Below are 22,069 nucleotides of genomic sequence, written 5' to 3'. Positions count from 1 at the left end.
GAGGCACGGTGGGGGTGCAAAGTTGTTGGGGGGGGGCCCAAAACACCACACCAGGAGCTCAGTCACATCCAAATTTACTGACAGTGGGACGGGGGGGGACAACGGGAGGGGGGGCTCGGGGGGGGGGGTCCCCAGCAGGACAGAGTGCGTGTGGGGAGACCACCCGGGGTGGGGGGGTGCAGGGGGGGCACACAAGGGTGAGAACAACTCAGTAGTGCAATACCAGGGATGGCGGGGGGAGCTGGGGAGGGGGCGTCTCAGGCCCAGTCCCCCCCACCCCGGCAGGGCTGGAGGGACAGGGAAGTGCTACTGGTCATACTGGGAGAGGACCAGTCCCTCACTGCCTCCGGGGGTGGGGGGCCACAACGGGGGCTCGACCCCCTCCACGCCGCTCCAACGCCACCCCCAGCCGCGTACCTAAGTGCCACCAAGGCTGGGGGGGGGGACACAGCGGTGCTGGGACCCCCCCACCCCACTGGGACCCCCGATCCCACATCTCGCCCCCTTCCCAGTGAGCCCGAACGGCCGGGATGCTCCAACACTGCGCCCCGGCGCGTGACGGGGGGGATGCCCGAGGTGGGCTACGGACGGCCTGGGGGGGGCAGCGAGCCCCCGGGGGTGGGGGGCTCTAGGGGACGCGGTAGGTGGAGGTGTTTTTGGGCTCGGTACTGGGGACGCACCAGTCCCCCGCCTCCTGGCTGGCCTGGTAGTGCCGCCACGCCGACTTGTTGTAGACGGGCAAGCGCTCCACCGAGTCCGTGGACAGAGCCTGCGGGGAGACACGGGCGGGGGGCTGGGGAGGGCCCTGTGTCCCCCCCCGCAGGCTGCGGACCCCCCCCGAGCCGAGGGGAGGGACCCACCTTCAGGTAGATGACGGCGTCGGTGCCGAAGCCCTCCATGGAGAAGAGCTGCAGGTCCCCCTGGAAGTACTTGGCGTAGAGGCGGGAGATGGGCAGGCCGTAGCCGAAACCGGCCTGCGGGAGGGGGAGATGGGGTGGGGAGGGGTCCCGGTGCTGGGGTGGGCACCCCCAGGGGACCCCAGGCCTCCCCACGCGCACCTACGAGTGTCCGTGTGCCACCCCCGGCGGTCACCACGCCGCTCTCGAACCTCACCAGGCGCCCGCAGATGTCACCGCGCCACCCCAACGTGTCACTGGGCCACCCCCAAGGACGCCCAGTGTCCCCACGCCACTCCCAGGCACCCCAAAATGTCCACAGGCCACCCCCAGCACCCCAAAATGTCCACAGGCCAAGCCTAAACCTCCCCTTGCCACCCCAGCCACCCAGAAATGTCCCCATGCCACCCCCAGGCACCCCAAAATGTCCCCGTGTCACCTCCAAACATCCCCATGCCACCCCCAGGCACCCCAAAATGTCCACAAGCCACCCCAGCACCCCAAAATGTCCCCATGTCACCTTCAAACATCCCCACGCCACCCCCAGGCACCCCAAAATGTCCCCGTGTCACCTCCAAACATCCCCACACCACCCCCAGGCACCCCAAAATGTCCACAAGCCACCCCCAGGCACCCCAAAATGTCCCCGTGTCACCTCCAAACATCCCCACGCCACCCCAAAACATTCCTATGCCACCCCTAAGTGTCCCCAAAAGTCCCCATGCCAGGCCTAAACCTCCCCATGCCACTCCAGCCACCCAGAAATGTCCCCACGCCACCCCCAGGCACTCCCAAAATGTCCCCATGCCACCCCAAAATGTCCCCAAAAGTTCCCATTCCAAGCCCAAACCTCCCCATGCCACTCCCAAAGCACCCGTGTGCCACTCCAGCCCCCCCGAAACGTCCCCATGTCACCCCCCCAAGTGCCCCCAAACGTCCCCCCGCCGCAGACCCGCGCCCCGTCCCCCAGGACACCCACCAGGGGGGCCCCCCCGGCGCCCGGCTGCGGGGTGGGCGCGGTGGAGTACATGTAGCTGAAGAGACGCTCGATCTTCCGCAGGGGGACGCCCATGCCCCGGTCACTCATCTGCGAGACGCGGCGGGGGGGTGACAACCCCATTCCTTGATCCCCCCCCCACCACACGCCGGGCTCGGGGACCCCCCGGGGACGGGGCGGGGGGTCCCTCACGCACTTTGATGGAGAGGTCCTCCTGGCCCAGGGCCACCATCACCTTGACGGGCGGCAAGCGCGGGCTGTTCTCGTGGCTCTCCACGGTGGCACGCATGGCGTTCTGCAGGCACGGGACTGGCTGCCATTTAGGGACCCGCTCCCCAAAATCACCCCTCCCGCGTCCCCCCGCCACCCCGCAGCGGGGCTGGGGTCACCTTGAAGAGCTCGAAGAGCATGTGGTAGAGGTGCGAGGGGACGTAGACGATGCTGATGGGCTGCTGGGGGTTGCTGGCTGCGGGGAGGAGGAGAAGAACGGCCGTCCGCATCGTCATCCTGCCCAACCCCATACGAGCCACCCGAGAAGCCCCGCTCTGGCCGCAGGGACACCCCCCCCCCACCTCCGCCAGCCCGGCCTCACCGTTCACCTCCTCGATCTCCAGGTCAGGCGAGGACAGGTAGTACTTGTCGCACAGGAGCTTGGACATGTTGTAGGCGTCTGGGAGGGGGAGGCAGAGGGGTCAGGACCCCTGGGGGGAGAATTTGGGGCCCCCTTCCACCCCCCCCAATATTTTCCGTTCCTACAGACCCAGCGAGTTTTTGAGGTGCCCTGACCCCAAAGCACAGGGGACCGTGGACACCTTGGCTGAGGCCACCCCAAACTCGTGACACGAATGGCTCCCAATCAGGCAGATCCTGGGGCGGGGGGGGGGGGGGGGGGAGATCAGGGGGAATCGACCCCCCACCACCCCCAAAGGTGCCCCCCACGGAGGTGGGAGCCCCCCCGCTCCCCACAGACCTCTCACGACGCTGGCCACGCTGCAGTGGGGGTCGATGCTCCCGATGTGTTTGGGGTGCGCGGGGTTGGTGCTGCCGTCGAACAGCAGCGCTGGGGGGGAGGGGGGGACACACAGTGAGCGGCGGGGACCCCTGGGCTGGGGGGGACATTTGGGGCTGGGGTGGGGGGGCACGTGTGGGGCAGGGGGGGTGGAATTTGGGGCAGGATCCCTGGGGCTCAGAGGGGACACGTGGGGCTGGGGTGGGGGGCACGTGTGGGGCAGGGGGGGTGGAATTTGGGGCAGGATCCCTGGGGCTCAGAGGGGACATGTGGGGCTGGGGTGGGGGGTCACGTGTGGGGCAGGGGGGGTGGAATTTGGGGTAGGATCCCTGGGGCTGGGAGGGGACATTTGGGGCTGGGGTGGGGGGGCACGTGTGGGGCAGGGGGGGTGGAATTTGGGGTAGGATCCCTGGGGCTCAGAGGGGACATGTGGGGCTGGGGGGGTGGAATTTGGGGCAGGATCCCTGGGGCTCAGAGGGGACATGTGGGGCTGGGGGGGTGGAATTTGGGGCAGGATCCCTGGGGCTCAGAGGGGACATGTGGGGCTGGGGGGGTGGAATTTGGGGCAGGATCCCTGGGGCTCAGAGGGGACATGTGGGGCTGGGGGGGTGGAATTTGGGGCAGGATCCCTGGGGCTCAGAGGGGACATGTGGGGCTGGGGGACGCTCAGGACAGAGAGGACCCCAGGAAAGCTTGGGGCTGATGGGGCCATTTGGGGCAGGGGAGACGTTTGGGGCAGGCTCCCTGGGGTGGGGTGGGGTGGTGGGGGTAGGGGGGGCCATTTGGGGCGGGGCCCCCCCCGGGGCGGTGCGGGGCGGTGCGGGGCGGGGGGCTCACTGTGCTGGTTGATGAGCATGCGGATGGAGATGCGGCTCAGGTAGAAGCGGTCGAGGAAATACTGGATGTTGTGGTTGGAGACGGGGTCGTCGCCGTACGCCTCCTTGTACTCGATGACGCCCTGCGCCATGGTGGGCACCACGTCGTTGTGCCGGTTGCGGATGGTGACCAGGGCGTCCGTGAACCTGGGGGGCAAAGTCGGGGGGGGGACGGGACACAGGGACAGGGCTGAAGGGGGGGGGGGGGGCACCCGGTCCAGGCACAGCCCTGATCCAGGCCGGGTTTCCCCACGAGCTGGTGGCACCGGGGAAAAGCCGGAGGGGAATCCGGTGGCACCGGGACAATTTGGGTGCCGTTGGGAGTCTGCGAGGAGGTGACCCCCCCCCAAAAAAAAAAACAACTTACTGTCCCAGCGTGGCCTGGTCCTCGGGGTCTCTGTCGAGGAACTCCATGATGTCCAGCAGGCTCTGGACGTACCTGGGGAGCGAGCCGCTTACCCCCCACCCCGTGGCCCCCCCCAGCGAGGGGATGCCCTGGGGACCCCACACCGGGAGAGGGGCTCAGCCCCCACCCCAACTAAGATCTGCCCCCCCCCCCAAAAAAACTGCTGCCCCATGACACCCCCCTGCGCTTGGACCAAGCCTGTCCCTTGCTGGCAGGGTGGCCCGTGGGGACACTTAGGGACGCAGCCCCTGCGGCGGGGCGGGGGGCTGCGGGGGGGGGTCACTGCCATCCGGGGTGTCCGCCCCCCCCCCACGGGGGTGGTGGGAGCACGGCACGACCGGATCCTGCTGCCAGCTGGCCGGGGCTGAGGACGCCGCGCAAACAACTCGTCACGTGCCAGCGCTGGGAGAAGGGTCAGGCTGCCAGAGCTGGGGAGGGGGGGGGACACGGCGCTTAAAGGGACACCCAGACACCCCACCCAAGGACACGGACCCCCCCCCCGGCCACCGGGGCTGGCTCAGCCCTTTTAGGGGGGCAGGATGTGGCACCGGTGACCCCTGCCGCGGCTGGGGTGGGAGCGTCCCACGGGCCTGTCACCCAAGGGCACGGTGTGGCACCAGCTGGGCGCCCGTCCCCGTCCCGCCCCCCCGACCGTCCGAGGACAGGCGGGAGGGACGCGCGGCGGTGGCGGGACCCGGGTGACAGCTGGGACCCCTTGGGCGACAGCGGTGCTGGCAGGAGCCGTGGCGGCAGCGGGAGCCACGGTGGCACCCAGGTGGGCGAGGGCGGTGGGACCCCTCTGGGTGACAACGGTGGGACCTGCGGTAGCGGGACCCCAGGCCGCAGCACCCGTGGTGGCAGCAGTGACCTGCGAGTGCCAGTTGTGGGACCCCCACGAGCGACGATGCTGAGACCTGGGGTGGCAGCAGGGACCCACGCAAGTGCCAGCGGTGGGACCCCCACGAGCTATGACAGCGGGACCCCCGCCAGCAGGACCCGTGGTGGCAGCAGGACCCATGCAAGCGCCAGCAGTGGGACCCCCGCGAGCGACAACAGTGGGACCCATGGTGGCAGCGGGACCCACGCAAACGCCGCCGGCGGGACCCCCACGAGTGACAACGACGGGAACCCTGGCAACAGGACCCCCGCAAGCGCCAGCAGCGGGACCCCCGCGAGCGACGAGGGCGCGACCTACGGCAGCAGCAGCACCCACACGCACGACGGTGGCACCCCCCCGCCCAAGGTGGCGCGGGACGGGTGGTGGCAGCAGGACCCCCCCCGGCGGTGGCGGGTCCCCCCCAGTGCTCCCAGTCTCACCAGCTCTGCACCAGCTGGACGGAGGGCGTGCGCAGGACGCGGTCGGGCAGCAGGTTGATCTCCTTCATGATGTTGGAGAGGCGCACGGGCAGCTCCTGCCGCAGGAAGGCGAAGGAGGTCTTCTCGCAGGCGTTGCTGGAGCCTGGGGGGGGACACGAGGCGGGGGGACATGGGCTGAGCTCCGCCTTGACGCCCCCAGCCCCAGCTTTGCTCCCGCTCCTCCCTCGGTGGGGACTGGGTGGGGATACTGGGAGGACTGGGACGGAGGAGGCAGGAGCGGGCCCCTGCCCTTGGCTGGAGGGGTGGGGGAGCACAGACCGGGAGGGGTGCCCAGCACAGCCCAGTACAGCCCAGACTGGGGCTGGAAGCCCCCCCCAAGGGTGACTGGGGCCGCCCTCAGAGCTCGGATCACCCAAACCAGTCTGGTGGCCCCCGAGGGTCCCCAGGACCTGGACGTCCCCAACCAGGAGCCAGCACCCGGCGGGGGGGGGGCAAAGCTGCCCCCGAGCCCCTGGAAGGGACGAGGGACACGGGAGGGAGGCGAAAGGTGAAGAGGACTCGAGGGGGGGGGTCCCGGTGCCGGTTGGATGGGGTGGAGCCGAGGGGGGGTCCTGGGGGGGCCAGCTGGGGACCCCAGGGTGCAGCAGCCAGCCTGGCCTGGGACAGCGCGGGTAAATATAGCGCTGACGTGAACCGGGGGGGCCCGGGACGGGTGACAGCGATGGGCAGGGGCATCTCCACCCCCCCGGGGCATTTACCCACCCGTGTCACCCGCCTCGGGGGCGCTGGGGGTCAGGCGGGGGCATTTACCCGGCTGCAGGTGGGGGGGGGCACCGGGGGGTGCTGGGAACACTCGAGTGGGGGTCCCAGGGTTATTTACAGGGTGGGAGCAGGAGGCACCGGGGGGGGTATTCACCCGGGGGGGGGGTATTCACCCGGGGGGGGGCACGAAGACAGGGATACCCACCCAGCCAGGTATTTACCCACGTTGTTACTGATCCATGGGGGTGACCCCCCTGGGGGCGGTTATGGGGGGGGGGCTGAGAGGGGGCAGAGGGGAGACACCCCCCCCGCAGGTGCATACATCCCAGCCCCAGTTATTTACCCGGCAGCGGGTATTTTCCCACGGGGGGGGGGTGGAGATATTTACCTGGGCCGGGGAGCACCTGGGGGGGGGGTAACACCCCCCCAAAATAACAACCGGGGGACAGGTACGCAGACCCAGACACCCACCGGGGCGGGGCCCTCCTGGGGGGCAGCACCCACTCTCCCCCCCCCCCGGGTATTTATTTACAGGGGGGGGGCATATACATGACAGAAGTCTCCCCCTCCACTTCCCCCCGGAGCACCGCCCCCGGCTATTCACCGCTGGGAGGGGGGGGGGGGGGTCGGCTCGGGGGTGCTGGGGAGGGGGTTACCGGCCCGGCGGGGGGGGAGGGGGGGGTGCGGGTATTTACCGAAATCCAGGAATTGCTTCATGGAGAGCGGCGAGGGCGAGAACTTGCTGAAGTGCTCGATGTAGGTGGGGACGCCGGCCAGGGCCGCCCGCTTCCCCAGGCACCGCAGCAGCCGCATGGCGACCCCCGCCCCGCGCCCCCCGGCCCCCGGCCCCGCCGGCGCCCCGCCCCGCACCCCCCCCCGCCACAGCCGCGCCGCGCGCAAACAACCCGCCCCGCCGCCAATCACCGCCCGCCCCGCCGCTGGCCCCGCCCCGCGCCGTGACACCGCCCACACGGGTCGGAACGCCACGCCCTCTCGTCGCTAGCCACGCCCCCTGTAACCCCTTCCAGCCCGGGGCGCAGCCAGCCGCGCTTAACCCCTTTCTCTCCGGGGAGCCCCCCCCCCCTTTTTTGGGGGGGGCGGTGTGGCTGAGCCCGCTCTGGCCCTGGTGTTCCCCCCGCACCCTGCTCTCCTGGGGTATCACTCCCCCCAGTGCCCCTCCCTGGGGTATTACCCCCCCAAACACCCCTTCCTACCCAGATTCTCCCCCGCACCCCAAAAAAGTCCCTGTCCCCACCAGCGCCCCCCCCCCCCCCGGCAGCCAGGGCACGGAGGAGACAAGAGGTTACAAATCCCGGAGCGAGGCTTTATTGGGCCCCAGGGGTGGGGGGCGAGCGAGGGCCGGGGGGGGGGGTAGGGACCCCCCCCCAGCCCCCCCGTACCAACCGCGCTCCGGGGTTCACACCAAAACGCCGACACGGAATAACTTAACCCCCCCGGGGCAGCGCCCGTGGGGTGGGACAGACCCCCAGGAGGGGGCACGGGGCCTGGGGGTCCGGACCCCCCCATCGCCGAGCCAAAGCGGTGTCCAGTGCAGGCTGGGAGGGGGGGGCACCTGCTTTGGGGAAGAGGAGGAGGCAGGGGAGGAAGGAACGAGCTCCCACCCTGGCACTGCCGAAAAGCGAGGGGAGTCCAGCACCCAGAGGGAAGGGGGGGGGCGTACAGGGATTGGGGGGGGTGGGCGAGCGTGTCCCAGCGTGCAAGGAGGCGCGCGGGACAGAGCAGGAGTGTCTGCGCGGCGCGGGGGGAGGAAGGCACTCTGAGACCAGCTATGGTCAACGTCAGGTGATTTGGGGGTGGGGGGCCAACATGTGGGGGCTCCCCCACCCGCAGCGTGCGGGCAGGGAGGAGCGGAAGCCAGCGGCGGGACACGGCCGAGGGCAAGCGGGGCAAGGAGAGAGGCGCTTGTGCAAAAAAAGGCCGGCCCCGGTGCGCCCCATCACGGGGGTGGGGGGCTAGGTGGGGGGGGGGGGGTGGGTGTCAGTAGTTCTGCTCCGGCTCCTGCCACTTGGTCACCCAGCGCTTCTTCCGACGGCGGGGCGGGGGGCGGCCGGGCTGGCAGCGCTGCTCCGGCCGGACCCTCACCGCCTGGTACTTGGGCATGACGCGGTAGTAGCGGGTCCGCTGGAAGAAGTCGCACTGGGGGGAGATGGAAAAAAAAAGAGGGAGGGGGGACAGGGGTCAGGCGTGAGGGGCCGCAGCGCCGATGCGGAGGGCGAAGGAGAGAGACAGACCCCGGCGGAGAGCGGAGGCAGAAGGAGCAGCAGTCCTGGAGCCCCCCCCCTTCCCCGGAGCCCCCCGGACCCTACCGGGACCCCACAGGAGAGATGAGGCAGCGAGGAAGAGGAGGCTGAAGAGGAGGAAGAGGAGGACGCTGCACCGGCCCCCGCGGGGCATTACCAAGCGGGTGGCGTGGGTGCCTGGAGGGGGGGGGCAGCGGGGCTGCCCCCCCCCCGTCAGTAGTCGTCCGTCAGCCGCTTGGTTTCCGAGGGCTGGATCCTCATCTCCGCCTTCTGCCCCTTGGCCTCGTACATGGCGCGCGTGTTGGCCCGCCGGAAGAAACCGCACTGCGGGGAAGGGAGGCGGCGGGGGTCAGCGGGACGGGGCGGGGGGCTCCCGGGCACCCCCGCGGGGTGGGGGGAGCGGGGCGGTGAGCCCCTCACCCCCGCGGGATGCTGCCCTGCAGAACCCTGCCCTGGACAGAGAGCGGGGTCCCCAGGGAGGTGGGGGGGTCCCCAGGGGTCTGGGGGTCCCCCAGGGGTCAGAGACCTCCCCGGCCCCCGCAGCGCAGGGCGGGTGGGAGCCACGGGACGAGGAGGTGCCATCGTCCAGCCCTGCGTTGGGTGGGTTTTTGTGCAGCTCCCAAAATGTTTTGCACCGGGAAGGGGAACAAGTTGGGATTCTCTCTGCTCCTCTTCCTCATCGCTCGGCAGCCGGGCGCCTTCGCCCGGGGCGGGGGGCACCTTCCGCCCGGGGCGGGGGGCACCTTCCACTCGCCGCTCACCAGCAGCCCTCGCCAGGCGGGGAGGATGGCAGCCACCGGCGACACGAGCCCGTCAGGTCTCGGGCACGGCTCCTGCACCCCCACTCCTCCCCGGGAGGGGTACCCGCGCCCCCCCTCACCTTCCAGAGCAGGACGATGATCAGCCCCAGCAGCAGCAGCCCGGCCGCCACCGCCACCAGCACCAGCCACAGCGCGATCTCGGCCGGCTGCTCCTCCGTCAGCTCCGAGTCCACGTCCACGGAGAACTGGGGAGGGGGCGGTGGGCCCAAGAAGAGCGTCGTCCAGGGAAGAACTCCCAGTAACCCCAGTCCCTCCCAGTAAGAGGTTCTGGCATCACTCACCCGCACCGTGTGGTTCCTCATGTTGATGGTGGGGACGTGGGTGCGGAGGAAGAGCGTCGCCGTGCCGTCCACCTTCACCCGGTCAAAATCTCTGTACTCCTGGGGGGGGACGCGGACGACGGGGCGGGGGGGACACGACCCAGAGCGTGCAGGGGGAAGGGATGGGTGTTAGCTTCTGGGCTGAGACTGGGCAAACTCGGTGCAGCGTTCCGGCACCCAGGCGAGCAGCCCGGCCCTGTGTCCCCCCCCCACGTCGCTCACCTCGATGAAGGTGCTGTTCCACACCCGGGCGCGGATGCTGAAGGTGGTGGGGTGCTGGGTGTGGAGGAGGGGGCACTCGAACCAGACGCAGCGAGCGGTGCCCTTGGAGCAGCTCTGCGAGACAGGGGAAGGGGTTTGGGGGGGGAACCAGAGCCCCCCAAGCGCACCGCACCGGTGCCAAGCAGCAGCAGACACTGACGGAGCCCCCCCCCGACCCTCTGCAGCCCCCCAACTCACCAGCACCACCTCCGATTTGGCTTTCTTGCCGGTGGCCAGCGTGACGGGGGGCTCGGCCGCCTCGGGGGTCTCCAGCTCCCGTCTCTCCCGGGATGGAGCCTGGTCCTCCAGCAGCTGTTGGGGGGGGGAGACGACACACGAGGAGCCCCCTCAGCGCCCCAGCAGCCGTGCCCACCCGGAGCGGGGCTGGCAGCGCCAGGGCGAGGGCCGCGTCCCGGCAGAGCGGCAAGGCCGAGGCGACTCACGGTGAGGTTGAGGGGGTTGATGAGCCCCCCGGGGGGGCTGCAGGACGCGTTGCCGTTCACCAGGATCTGGGTGGGGTAGAGCAGCCACTTGCCGTTGGGGATCTCGTAGGGCCACTCGAAGCCCACCAGGATGGTGCCCAGGTTGCCCAGCAACTCGTCCTTGGTGGTCACCTGCGGAGCAGAGCCAGGGATGGAGACCCCCCCCCCCTGCTCCCGAAACTGCCCCCGCCCCCCCCCCCCCACGCCCAGCTCACCTGGAAGTCGAAGGCGAGGGGGCTGCCCACGTCCTGCTCTCTGCGCATGGCCGACTCGCCCACCACCGTCCCGCCGAAATGCGACTGGGCATGCGAGGGGGCTCTGGGGACGGGATGGGGCGGGGGGGGGGATGACACACAGGCATGGCGAGGGGGGCAGGGAGCAGCCCGCTGCCCCGTTCCCGGGACACGGGGGGGGGCTGCGCCCGCTCTGGACACAGCCCCATTCGTGGGGGCGGATGGAGGGGGGAGCGGAGGGGCGCTGGGGGTGCTTCTTGCCGCACTCACACGCTCAGCGAGGACTGGATGCTGTAGTCCACCAGCAGCTTGGCCAGCGCGGGCTGCAGGTCCTCCTGGGTGCTTTGCCTGCCGAGGCGCCGGGGTCAGTGTCTCCCACCGCCCAACAGCCCCCCCCCGAAAGCGTGGGGCAGCCCCCCGCCCTCCCAGCTGCAGCCGTGGGGTCCCTGTCCTGCCCCCCGCTCCAGCAGCCCTTGCCCCGCTCTCCCATCCTTGCCGGGCCGGCAGCGCTGCCGGGTGCCATCCTGCTCCATCGTCACCTTCGGGAAGGAGAAGCCCCCACCGCCGCAGGGACCCTCTTCCCAGCCCGTCCCACCCCCCCGGGGACCCTCTTCCCAGCCCGTCCCACCCCCCCGGGGACACTCACGTGGAGAGGTCCAGCCACACCAAGATCTCGCGCGTGTCCAGCATGATCCCGATGGCCTCGAAGGTGATGATCAGCTCTGCCTGCAGCACAGCGGGACCGTGGAGCAAGCCGGGACCCCCCCACCCCCCCTGAGCCCCCCCAAAAGAGCCGGGGGGGCAGCACTCACCCTCTGGTTCCTCTTAAAAGGGTTGCCCAGCTCGCACAGCACCGTCTCCGCAAAGGTACAGGCTCCGCTCTGGGGAGGGGAAGAGGATGAGGAAGGTTCCCGGCGATGCCCGCCCCGGTCCTCGTGCATCCCCCCCCCCACCGAGCCGGGGAGGGGGACGCCATCGCCTACCGGGCGGACGGAGGAGGGCAGCAGGCTGGCGGGCACGGTGACGTTGAGCAGCGCCTCGTGGGCGTCCTCGCCGTTGGCGGGGGTGGTGGGCGCGTTGGTGATGTTGACGCTCAGGTAGAGCTTGCGCACGTCCCGGCTGTACTGCAGCACCTGGGTGCCGTTCAGCCTGCGCAGAGACCGGCCCCGCTCAGCACGCGGGTGGGCTCACCCCGCACTGCGACGAAGACCCCCCGCCTCCGCCCCGGGACGGTGGGAGAGGTGGATGGGGACGCGGAGGGACCCGCCGTCACCTGGGCAGGGGCTGGTTCTGGTCGGTGACGAAGCTGCTCTGCAGCTGGAGGTTGCTGTAGCACTTGTTGTCAGAGCCGCACTCCTTCTGGAACTCGATCTGGGGGGACAGGGGCGTCCCCGTCAGCCTTCTCCCGCCCCCCGAAGGCTCACCGGGGCGCCGGCGTCGCCGTCACCCTCCCCACACCTTGGTCTCGTTCTCGTGGGACTGGTCCTGGTTGAGGACGGGGAAGGCGTCGAGGGAGTGGGGACCCAGCTGGAACGTCCTGGGCTTCTCCACCAGCGAGTAGTTCATGGAGAGCACGATGGGGTGCAGCTTGTCTCGGATGTTGTCCTGCGGGGGTGGCAGAAATCACAGCAGAGCCCTCACCCCCTCCCTGGACCCCCCACCCTCCAGCTCCAGCTGCACCCAGGCAGCCCCCAGCCATGACTGGGGTACCGGCTCCTGCTCACGAGACCCAACAAACTCATCACACAACGGATGGAAGGATTTCCACCTCTTTTCCTGCCCGTGCTGTCCCCAGGACCCTCTGCACCCACCGCCCCTCTTCCCCATCTCCCAGCACCCAGTTCCCCAGCTCCAGTGCCACCTGTAGAGCAACCTGCAGCGCACACCCGCACACGCGTGCACTCGCGCACACGCTCACCAGCAGCAGGAGCTCCTGGGATTCACAGCGGGTCTCGGGCATGGGGAAGATGCCGCGGTAGGTGGCAGAGTGGGTCCCCAAAAACCTGACCCTGGGGGGGTGCCGGTCCTTGTCAGCCTCCAAGGTGTACTCCAGGGCTGCGGGGAGAGCGGAGCGCCGCGGGCTTGCACACGCGTGTGCCTCCGACACAGCCCCTCGCGTGCACGCGTATCCCCCGCCACACGCATGTGCGCATCCCCATGTGCGTCCTCCCCAAACTCCCGCACACGCGCACCCCCGCCATGCACAGGCACACTCTGGCTGCGCGCACGCCCTCGCATGCGTGCTGGCGGACACGCGCAGCCACGCGTGTGCCTGGGGCACTCACTGATCTTCTCCTTGTACGCGGGGTCCCCGGCACTCTGGTTGTAGGAGAAGCAGACGGTCACCGTGATGCTGAGGGGGGGGAAAAACGGGGCCGTGAGCGGAGACGCCGGCGCCGCGGTGTCGCGAGCGGGACCGGGCGCACCGGGACGGGCGCTCACCAGGAATCGGGCGTGCAGCGGGCAGGGTCCACCTTGCCGGGGGTCACCGTGAAGCTCTTGTTCAAGATGTTGATGACGGGGCGAGCCCTGGGCAGAGACGGGGAGGGAGGGGTGCGCTGAGCCCCTCCGTCCCCGCCTCGCCACATCCCGGGGTGCCAGCCGGCGCTGGGAGGCGGCAGGGGGCCGCAGGACGCCCCCCGTCCCGCCGCTGCTGTACCTGAGCAGGACGACTCTCTCGGCCAAGCTGCCCACGAGAAGGTCGGGGTAGGAGTTCCCGTCGGCGTCCAGCCCCCCGCTCAGCGAGTAGCCGAAGGTCCGCATGCTGGCGGGGCCCAGGTCCAACCCGCTGATCACCTGCGTTTGGGGTGGGGGGTGACGGTCACCCCGACGGTCACCCGTCCTTCACCAGCCCCACGGATCCAGGGTGGCGGAGCCCAGGCGGGGGGCGTCCCGGGAGGCCGTTACCTGGCGGGGTTTGGCCAGCAGCCCTCCCGCGCTGCTGTGGAAGATGTAAACCTTGCCGGGCCCCTCGAACGGAGCCCCCACGGCGATGTCTGGGGAGAAGAGCGGGGTCAGCCCCATCGGGATGGGGCGGGGGCCGCCCCACAGGACCCCCATGCCTCTCCAGCCCCTCTCCTCAAACACATCCCCCCTCCGAGATGCCCCCCATCTCCTCCCCTTCACCCCAGACAACCCCTTGAGCGGGATCCCCTCTGACGTGAACACCCCCCCACCCAAAGGCAGCCCCCCTGCACCCCCCCCACGACCCCCATCCACCCCAGCCCCTCACCCTGGAAGCCGTCCTGGTTGACGTCCCCGATGCTGGCCACCGCGAAGCCGAAAGCGGAGTAGCTGGGGCCGGTGAGGACCAGGCTGGGGTGGGGTTGGAAGCCCCCCACCTCGTTCATGTAGACGTAGACCGCGCCCCCCACCTCCTGCTTGCGCTGGAAGTAGTAGGGGGCTCCCACCACCAGGTCCTGCCACCTGCGGGGCCGAGGGGCCGGTTGGGGCCGGGGGGCTGCGACACAACCCAGCCCGCTTCCCAACGCACCAGAAATGGTGGGGGACCCCCTCCTCAGATCCATAAAATGATGAACCCCTCCCAAAAAATCAGCCAGACCCCCACCCTTGGAGCTGTGCCCTCCAACGCTGTGAGGTGGACGCCCCAGGTGAGACCCCCACCCCGCCGCCGGGAACCGGGGGGTCTCACCCATCGCTGTTGAGGTCTGCCAGGGCCACGGCGCTGCCGAAATAGGAGCCGACCTGGTGGCCGGGGAGCAGGAGGGTCCTCTGCAGCGCCTGCCCCGAGGGGCTCAGCAGGTACACGGCGCCCGTGTGGTTGTACCGTGGCGCGCCCGTCACCAGCGTCACCGCGTCCCGCTGCAGCACCGCGCTGCCCACCTCCGCCGTGTACCCTGTGCCAACGCCCCCCCGCCGTGAGAGGGGGGGATCAGCACAGGAACCCCCCTCCCCACCCCGCCATCCCCACGCCCCGCCGTGACCCCCGCCAGCCCCCCAAAAACGGTACGGTGCCACCGCTGCCCCCCTGCTCGCACCATCCCTGGGAGAGGGGGTCTCCAAGCCCCCCTAGACCCTGCACCCCTTTAACACCCACTTCCCATGTTCCCCCTAAATCCGTATCCCCCCAAAACCTCCTCCTCGCCCCAAACCCCCCCCAAGGGCAAGCCCCCGGCCCCGCTGCCCCCCACCTATGTAGGTATTGCCGGTCTTCTCCTTGGGGTAGGAGAACTCGTGCAGGTCCCACATCTCCCGCCGCAGCATGTAGTCGGTACCTAAAACGGGGTGCGGGGGGGGGGTTAACCCCACGGCGGGGGGGGGGGCAGCCCCTTGCCCCAGCTCAGCACCCTCTCCCCTCGCACGCCCGCAGACGCGGCGCACGGGGACACGCTCAGCCACGTGCAAAGGGCTCGCGTTGGGCGCGGAGATCAAAACACGGAGGCGCGCACGCATGACGCGCGTCAGGCGTGCTCACGCACAAGCGTGCAAAGGCGTGCTCCAGTGCGCGCGCGCACACGCGTTGCGCGCATGAGGGGACGCCCCGCGGCGGGGACGGGCACCGGGCGTCCCCGGCGAAGGGGGCTGCGCGCACCTTGCCAGTTGTAGGCGCCGGGCGCCCCGAAATAGATGATGTTGTCGGTGAAGCCGGCGCTGGCGCCCATCTGGCACATGCCGGTCTCGTCGGCGTCCACGTTGGCGTTGCACATCTCGTTGTGGTAGGTCTGCCACTCGTCGCCGATGTCGAGGCGCAGGTCGTTGCCCCGCACGTAGCACTTGCCCACCATGCGCCGCTGGTCCTCGCTGCCCGACCACAGCACCTTGGTGTACCGGTGAGCGCAGGCCTGCCGGCACGGCCCGCCACCCCTCAGCGCCCGCCGCGCCCCGCGGACGAGGGGCCGCGGCGTCGGGGGCGCGAGGGGGGGCGGCTCGGCACCGGCATGCCGCGCACGTGCGAAGAACAGGGGCGCGCGCGCGAAGAATGAGGGGCGTGTGTGTGAAGAATGGGGGGCGCGTGCGAAGAACGGGGGGCACGCGTGCACTCACCAGCACCCTCCCGGCCGGTTGCCGCTGGCTGGCCACCGTCACCCCCAGCCACATATCGTCGATGATGGCCTTGTCTGGCTCATCTGGGCGAGGAAGGGATGGTGTGAGAGCAGGGACGCCCCCCCCACCCCGAGCCCCCGGGTGCCGGCGGGCGTTTTGGGGTGCCCCGGGGGGGGCTCACGTACTCTTCAACTCGATGTCGAGCCGCTGGCAGTCGTTGGCGGAAGCGGTGAGGGGGCAGGCGTAGACGGCGCCCGTCCGCGTGCCGTTCGCCGGCTCCACATCTCGGGGGGCCCCGACCAGCAGCCTGGGGGGCAGAGGTGGGGAAAGAGGGGGGGGGGGCAATGGGGCGGGCAGGGGGTCCACCAGCCCCAACGCCCCCCCCTCCCTGCTCATTTTGAGGGTGCACAGGTGGGTGAGCTGCCCTGGGGGGTGCAGGAACCGGCGCAGGTTGACGCCTGCAAACCGCGCGCGCCGCAGGAAGCGAAGCGGGGAGCCGCTCGACGCGACGCGGCCGCCGCCAGCGCCGGGGCCCCCCTGCCTGTGTAAACAGCCGCCAGCCCTTCCCGGCCAACCTTTGAGCCGGCGGCGGCGGCGAGGCCGGGGCCCCCGCGGCACAGCTGCGGCCCGTCCGGCAGACAGGCTCGCCGCCTCCCGCCGCCGTGCCGGGGAATGCCGGCGGAGAACCGGGCGTCCCGGCGTAAGGGCCCCCCCAGGAGCATCCCTCTTCCCAGGAGGGCTCCGGGCTCGCCAGGGGTCCCGGCGATGCCATGCAGCGGGGAGGATGCTGGCAGCATCCCTGGCGATGCAACGCCCCCGCCCCAGGCAAAGGGACCCCAGCACCCACCTGAACCCCCCCCCCTCCAAGGGAAGAGGCTGGGGACCCCCAGGCAGCAGCAGGGCACAGGATCCACAGCCCTGCTGCGGGGCCGGGGGGCGGCAGGAGGACTCGGCGTGCCCGGAGGGCTCCGGAAAGGCCAGCCTTTCCGTCGGGAAGTCCTTCGGGATCGCGAGGACAATGGCGTGGAGCGGCACGGCCGCCGCGTGCCAGCAGAGGAAGCGCGTCCCCTCCTCGCAGGCAGGACGGAAGCAGGGTGCTGGGGGCGGGGGGACACACGACGCACCCAGGTAGCTGCCGCGACCCCCAGACCTTATCGCAGGGCACTGGGGTAACGAGCTGGCCAGTCCTCAGCGCGGCCAGCCCTGCCACCGGTGAGGGCCAGGAGCAATTCCAGTTGTCCCGCATCTCACCGCTACCGGGAAGGGAGCGGCGGGCAAGGCTGAGCGAGGCGAGGAGGCCGGGAGCAGCGGGCGCGTCCGGGCAGCGCCGGGGCGGCTGACTCAAAGCCCAGACGCAGGAGGAATGCGGGGCCCCAGGCAGCCCCCGCCTCGGCACGCCGGGGCCCCCGCCGCGCTCGCCCGGTGACGGGCACCGCCGGCGGCATCGCTCCGGCTGAGTCAGCCAGATGCTGCAGGTCGTGGGGGGTGTGTGGGGGGGTGGCATCGCTCAGCTGCGGAAGACCCCCCCAATTCCAGAAATGCTGAGCCGGGGATGCCAGAGGTGACCACCCCCACCTTGGGCTCCAGCAGGACCCCACCTCGGCGTGGCTCTCGGGGGACAGGGACACACGCACAGCCCCTTGCCGGGGGGGGGCTGCCGTGGCCAGGACCCGTCCCCAGCCTCCCCGGGTGGTCCTGGCGCAGCCGGACCCCTGGCTCCAAGCAAAGCCCTTCCCAACCGCCGGCATGGGCGCCCCAGGGACCCCCGGGGGTGGGAGCCCACCCAAGCCAAGCAGCTCCGGCGTCTCGCCGCCTCCCAGCGCGGCAGCCCACCCGCAGGCTCCTCCGGACGGGGTGGTCACGGGACGCCGGGGGCTTCTGAGCCCCACCGGAGCGGTGGGACACGCACAGGCATCCCCCATCCCCACGTTCCTCGAGGTGTCACCGGAGCCCAGTGACTTCCAGATCCAGGAGCCGGGATGCTGGGGCTCCCATCCTGGAGGGGCCAGGACCAGTTTGGGGCACTGGTCCCAGACAGGGTGGGGGGCTCAGCCCAGGCCTCGCGCTGGGACGGCGGAGCGAAGGCAGGGACGGGCGGACAGCAGCAAGAGGGGGAGGCCGGGAAGGGAGGGAGGCAGGAATGCGAGAGGCCGTGCCCCGTCCTAATCCGCCCTGGTAAAGCTGGGGGGGGACACACGGGGGCGGGGGGGCTCCCAGCCGAGCTGGGAGAGGCGGCTGTGGGACGGCGCGGGCACCGATCGGCCCCAAAATGCGGCTGCCTCTGAGCGGGAGGGGTCTGCTGGGGACGGCGAAGGATCCGAGCCGGATGGCGTGCTGGGCTGTGGGGGTCTGCGCTCCCCCCAGACAGCAGCACACCCCCCCCGCCCCCCCAGCCCCAGAGCCCCCAAACCCCCCCGCTCCGGGGTGGACGCTGGGCTGGGAGCAGCTGGGCAGCGAGCGCAGCACCTCATCCATCTCCCGACACGCTCGGGGGGGGCAGGAGGGGAAAAGCGGGTGGGGGGTCCGGCACAGCGCCCACCCTGCTCCACCGCACCTCGGTCACGGGCAGCGCCCGGCTTGGGGCTGCGGGGACCCTCCCCAAGGCCTCCCACCCCCAAACTCACCCCGCGCCGGAGCGAGCTCGGGGTTTGAGACCCCAGCTTTAGGTACAGCCCCCCCCCCAACGCCCACAGGTGGGCAACTGAGGGGTGCCCCCACCACAGCCCCCACCGCCACCCCGATTTGCTGCTACGGGGGGGGCCCTGCACTGATCGATCCCCCCTGGGAGCCCAAATCTGCAGACGCCCACGCTGGAGAGGAGGTGGGAGATGGCTCCAGGCGGGATGGACAGACGGACGGACGGATGGATGACCCCTCGGGCGTCAGCCCCGCCACGCCACATCCGTCCCCCCTCCGCCTGCCAAGGAGCCGCAGCCCCACAGGACCCCGGCAGCTTTCGGCAGCCAAGGCCGGGGGGAGCGCGGCCAGGCCGGCTCTGGCAATCGGCGGAAAACCAGGCGAGGGGGAGGGAAAGCCGGGAATCCAGCCGGCCTCGCTGCCGGCCGCGCTCTCCTCCTCCCCACCGGCCAGTCGTGACCAGAAAGACCCCCGGGTGTGGGGCAGAGCCCCTGCTCCCACCGACGGAGGAGGGAAACTGAGGCACGCAGGTCGCAGACACGGGTGCTGCTTCCTCCCCAGCCCCCCTGGCATGGATGCACCGTGCCTCAGTTTCCCCACGTCGCGCAGGGACCCCCCCAAACCCACGCGGGTCACGTTCCCTCACACCGGCCCTGCCAACACCGAAGCATCTCCGCCGCCGGAGCCTGCAGGAGTAGCCGGACCCGGGACGGGCCAGCCAGAGGAATTTCTTAATCTCGGGGAGCGCGATAACGCTTCCACCTCGCCTTCACCTGGCCCGGGGAGGAGCGAGCAAACAAACCTTTGCATGGGCACGGCTCCGGGACACGACAAACACGGTGGGGGTGGAAATCCGGCATCACGCCGGCCGCGCTCTTGCCAGCCTGGCCCCTCGCCAGCCCCCGGCCGGGAAGCGGCTCTCCCCACCCCGCCGGAAGGTCGGGAATGCCAGCCGCGCTCCGGAGCATCCCTGTCACCTCATCGTCATCCCAACACCTCCTGGGCATCAAGCTGCCCTCCCAAAAAAAATGGAGAGAGGGAAAAGAAAAAAAAAAAAAAAAAAAAAGGAAAAAAAAAAAATCAGCACGGGACACCCCCCAAGTGAGGACGGTGGCAGGAAGCGTCCCTTTCCTGTCCCCACCCCGGGTTGTGGCAGGGCTGCACCTGCGAGCAAAGGGACGGGGGGAGTGGGTTTGCCCCCACAGTCCTGCAGCCCGGGTCTGCGTCCCCCGTCCCGGCTACGGGGAGGAAACGCAGGGCTGGCAGCCCTGGGATGGGGGGGACCCGGGGGGGCACGCCCGCACCTATCCCACCTCCCCACGTCTGCCCGGCTGGGGGACACCGAACCCCCCAAGCCGAGGGGCAGGTTGGCTGTTGGGACACGGGTCATTCACCTCGCACCCTTTCCACGCACGAGGCCCCGTGGGGAAGCAGGGATGCGCTTGGCACCCCACGGACCCTCACAAGGGTCCCCTGTGTCCCCCTGCCCACCCCAAGGGGGACAGGCAGAGGAGGGATCCCAGGGAAAGGGGTGTAAATCCCCCGGGGGTTCGGCGCTCCGACGCCTCCGCGCCTCGCCCGCACCACGCTCAGACACGCACAGGCCACGTGGGGGATCACAAGCCCCTGCTGGGGGCCACCCCCCCCCCCAAAAAACCTCCCCTCCCCGAGGCAAAGCAACTACCACCGAAGATGGATGAGCCCCGCCGCCAGCCAGGACCCCAACCTCGACGACCCCCCTCGCCAGCGGCTCGGACACCACCGGAACCGGGGTGTGCGGGGGGAACGCGGCCGTGGATGGGGGCTAGCGTGTCCCGGCGGGGAGGGGGTGTCCCTGGGGTGCTGGGCCAGCTCCCGCACCCCCGTAGCTGCTCGGCAGGGGAACAGCTTCACTCCATCCCGGACGGGAGCGAACAAGGAGATGTCCCACAGCGGGGCGAGCGGCCGAAACGCATCTCTGGAATGCGGAGCAGCACATGCCTTCACCCAGCAGCTGCCACCGGTCCCCTCGTTACAGGGAAAATATGGAACCCCGGGGGTCTCCGAATTGCACCCCCGCCCCAACTGGGAGTTCCAGGGGCGAGCCAGCAGAAAACCTGTGCCCCCGAGCGAGGAAAAACCCAGCCCAAGCCCTGCGCCGGCGCTTTCTCCACAGCACGCACATACAACTCGCACCTCCGGCGGAGAGGGGGTCCGGCTGCGCGGGGTGGGGGGACAGCGGGGGACACGGCGGGTGACAGCGGTGGGATCGCAGCGGGAAGGCTTTTGCCGGGGCTTCGTGGGAATTACAGCTCAGGGGGCTCCCCAGGGCCCCCCGCTCCCACGGGACAGAGCCTTTGCCGGCAGCCCGAGCGGGGGGACGCGAGTGGGGGTCCGGGCGCCCCGGTGGGGGTCAGAGCGGACGGTGCCCAGCCCGGACCCCACGGGGGGGGGCAGTCGCTAGGCTCCGTGCTGTCACGGCGTGCGCGACCCGTCCGCACCCCGTCCCGACCCGCCCCGTGTCAGCGGGGTCCTGCGGGGGGGTGCTCAGCAAAGCCCCGGGTCAGGATGGGACCCCCGCCAGCAGAGGGGTGCAGAGCAAAGCCACGAGTGGGGGATGATCACCCGAGGAGCTGTTTTAGAGCACATTCCCCCCCCCCCCGCCCTTAGCCCCAGCTCAGCGCTCTGGGGTCGCTTCCTCCCCCCCAAACCCCCGGCGCACCCCTCTCCCTGCACCCAAATCCCGGCAGCTTCTCCTCCCGGCGCCCCCCCTGCCCCCACGGCGGCCAACGGGACCTTCGCCCCGTGGTCCGGTGACCCTCACCCCCCCACTCCCCACTTCACCCCACGGGGACACCTTCCCCCCACGCCGCGAGACTCCGGCTCCCCCGTGCCCCCTCCCACCCGAGACCCTAGCTTTCCAACACCCCCCCCAACACGAGACCCCGGCCCCTCCGCGCCCACCCACCCACCCGCGACTCCGGCTCCCCCGCGCTCCCCTACTCGAGACCCCGTGTCCCCGCACTCGAGACCCCGGACCCCCGCGCCCACCCACCCGAGACGCCGCGCCCCCCGCACTCACAGGCAGCGCTCCCGCCGCTCGGTCTGGCGGTGCAAAGCCACCGAGAAACCGAAAAGGCCCCGGGGGGTCGCGCCCTCCTTCAGCACCGGGAAGGCGCGGTCCAGGTTGAAGGCGGCGGTGGGGGGGAGGAGGAAGAGGAGGAGCGGGAGGAGCAGAAGCGGCGGCCCCGGTAACCGGTATGGCCGCGCCATCTCCCGCACCGGTCGCCGCTGCCGCCGGACCGCGCCCCACACCGGGGCCGGTGCGCGGCGGGGGGGGCGGGGCCGGGCGGGGCGCGCGCCCTTCCGGGCACTCCCCTTAAAGGGGCCGCACCTCCCCTCCCCTAACACCTGCGGGTGGGGGGGGGGGGGGAGGAGAGAGAAAGAGGGAGAGAGACACCGCCCCACGCATGCGCACGTGGAGGGGGGGGAACACACACACACCCCCCCCCCGTACCTGCGCGTGCACGGCAGGCGACGGGAGCGCGCGCGCGCTGACTGGCACCCGCCCCCGTGCCCACGCGCCCACGCGCGGAGGGGCCTCGTGCGCGCGGGGCGACGCGGGTGCGCACGCGCACGGGCCAGGCACACACGCACGACCGTGTCTGCACACGCGGGACGGCTCCCCCCCCCCCGCCAACCGCCCCCCCTCTTCGGCCACTGTGGGGAATGGGAGGGGCAACAACCCCCCCTACCCCGCCCCCCCAAACTCCCTCCGGGACCCACGGGCGCCGTGGGATCTCCAGGAT

At 70.8% G+C, this 22,069-nt stretch overlaps 2 protein-coding genes across 3 annotated transcripts; both read right to left on the bottom strand.

The window, feature by feature from the left end:
- Positions 1–58: 58 nt before the first annotated feature.
- PDK2 (pyruvate dehydrogenase kinase 2) lies at positions 59–7,104 on the bottom strand. The gene is made up of 11 exons (XM_086766791.1): positions 6,958–7,104; positions 5,501–5,642; positions 4,145–4,216; positions 3,740–3,924; positions 2,864–2,953; positions 2,486–2,563; positions 2,283–2,359; positions 2,090–2,188; positions 1,876–1,983; positions 861–974; positions 59–769 (listed from the first exon to the last, which is right to left on the bottom strand). The coding sequence occupies exons 1-11, from the start codon at positions 7,073–7,075 to the stop codon at positions 629–631; spliced, it is 1,224 nt and encodes a 407-aa protein (XP_086622917.1). The 5' UTR covers positions 7,076–7,104; the 3' UTR covers positions 59–628.
- A 461-nt stretch (positions 7,105–7,565) lies between these two features.
- On the bottom strand, positions 7,566–21,555 carry ITGA3 (integrin subunit alpha 3). 2 transcript variants are annotated; one of them, XM_086766604.1, is made up of 26 exons: positions 21,343–21,554; positions 15,830–15,951; positions 15,645–15,727; positions 15,193–15,442; positions 14,792–14,875; positions 14,293–14,497; positions 13,873–14,066; positions 13,548–13,636; positions 13,300–13,436; positions 13,083–13,169; positions 12,926–12,993; positions 12,559–12,695; positions 12,099–12,245; positions 11,914–12,011; positions 11,624–11,789; positions 11,453–11,521; positions 11,287–11,366; positions 10,911–10,988; positions 10,623–10,725; positions 10,369–10,539; positions 10,124–10,237; positions 9,887–10,000; positions 9,626–9,724; positions 9,404–9,529; positions 8,681–8,847; positions 8,279–8,419 (listed from the first exon to the last, which is right to left on the bottom strand). In XM_086766604.1, the coding sequence occupies exons 1-25, from the start codon at positions 21,531–21,533 to the stop codon at positions 8,737–8,739; spliced, it is 3,123 nt and encodes a 1,040-aa protein (XP_086622730.1). In that variant the 5' UTR covers positions 21,534–21,554; the 3' UTR covers positions 8,279–8,419; positions 8,681–8,736. The 2 variants fall into 2 exon arrangements, with proteins under 2 accessions (XP_086622729.1, XP_086622730.1); XM_086766603.1 differs by lacking the exon at positions 8,681–8,847 and having other exon boundaries at positions 7,566–8,419; positions 21,343–21,555.
- Positions 21,556–22,069: the final 514 nt, after the last annotated feature.

This window comes from Chlamydotis macqueenii, chromosome 25 (assembly GCF_036417535.1).
Source record: "Chlamydotis macqueenii isolate bChlMac1 chromosome 25, bChlMac1.mat, whole genome shotgun sequence".
In the NCBI taxonomy this organism is placed as follows: Eukaryota; Metazoa; Chordata; class Aves; order Otidiformes; family Otididae; genus Chlamydotis; species Chlamydotis macqueenii.
This window is presented reverse-complemented; position numbering and strand designations above follow the sequence as displayed.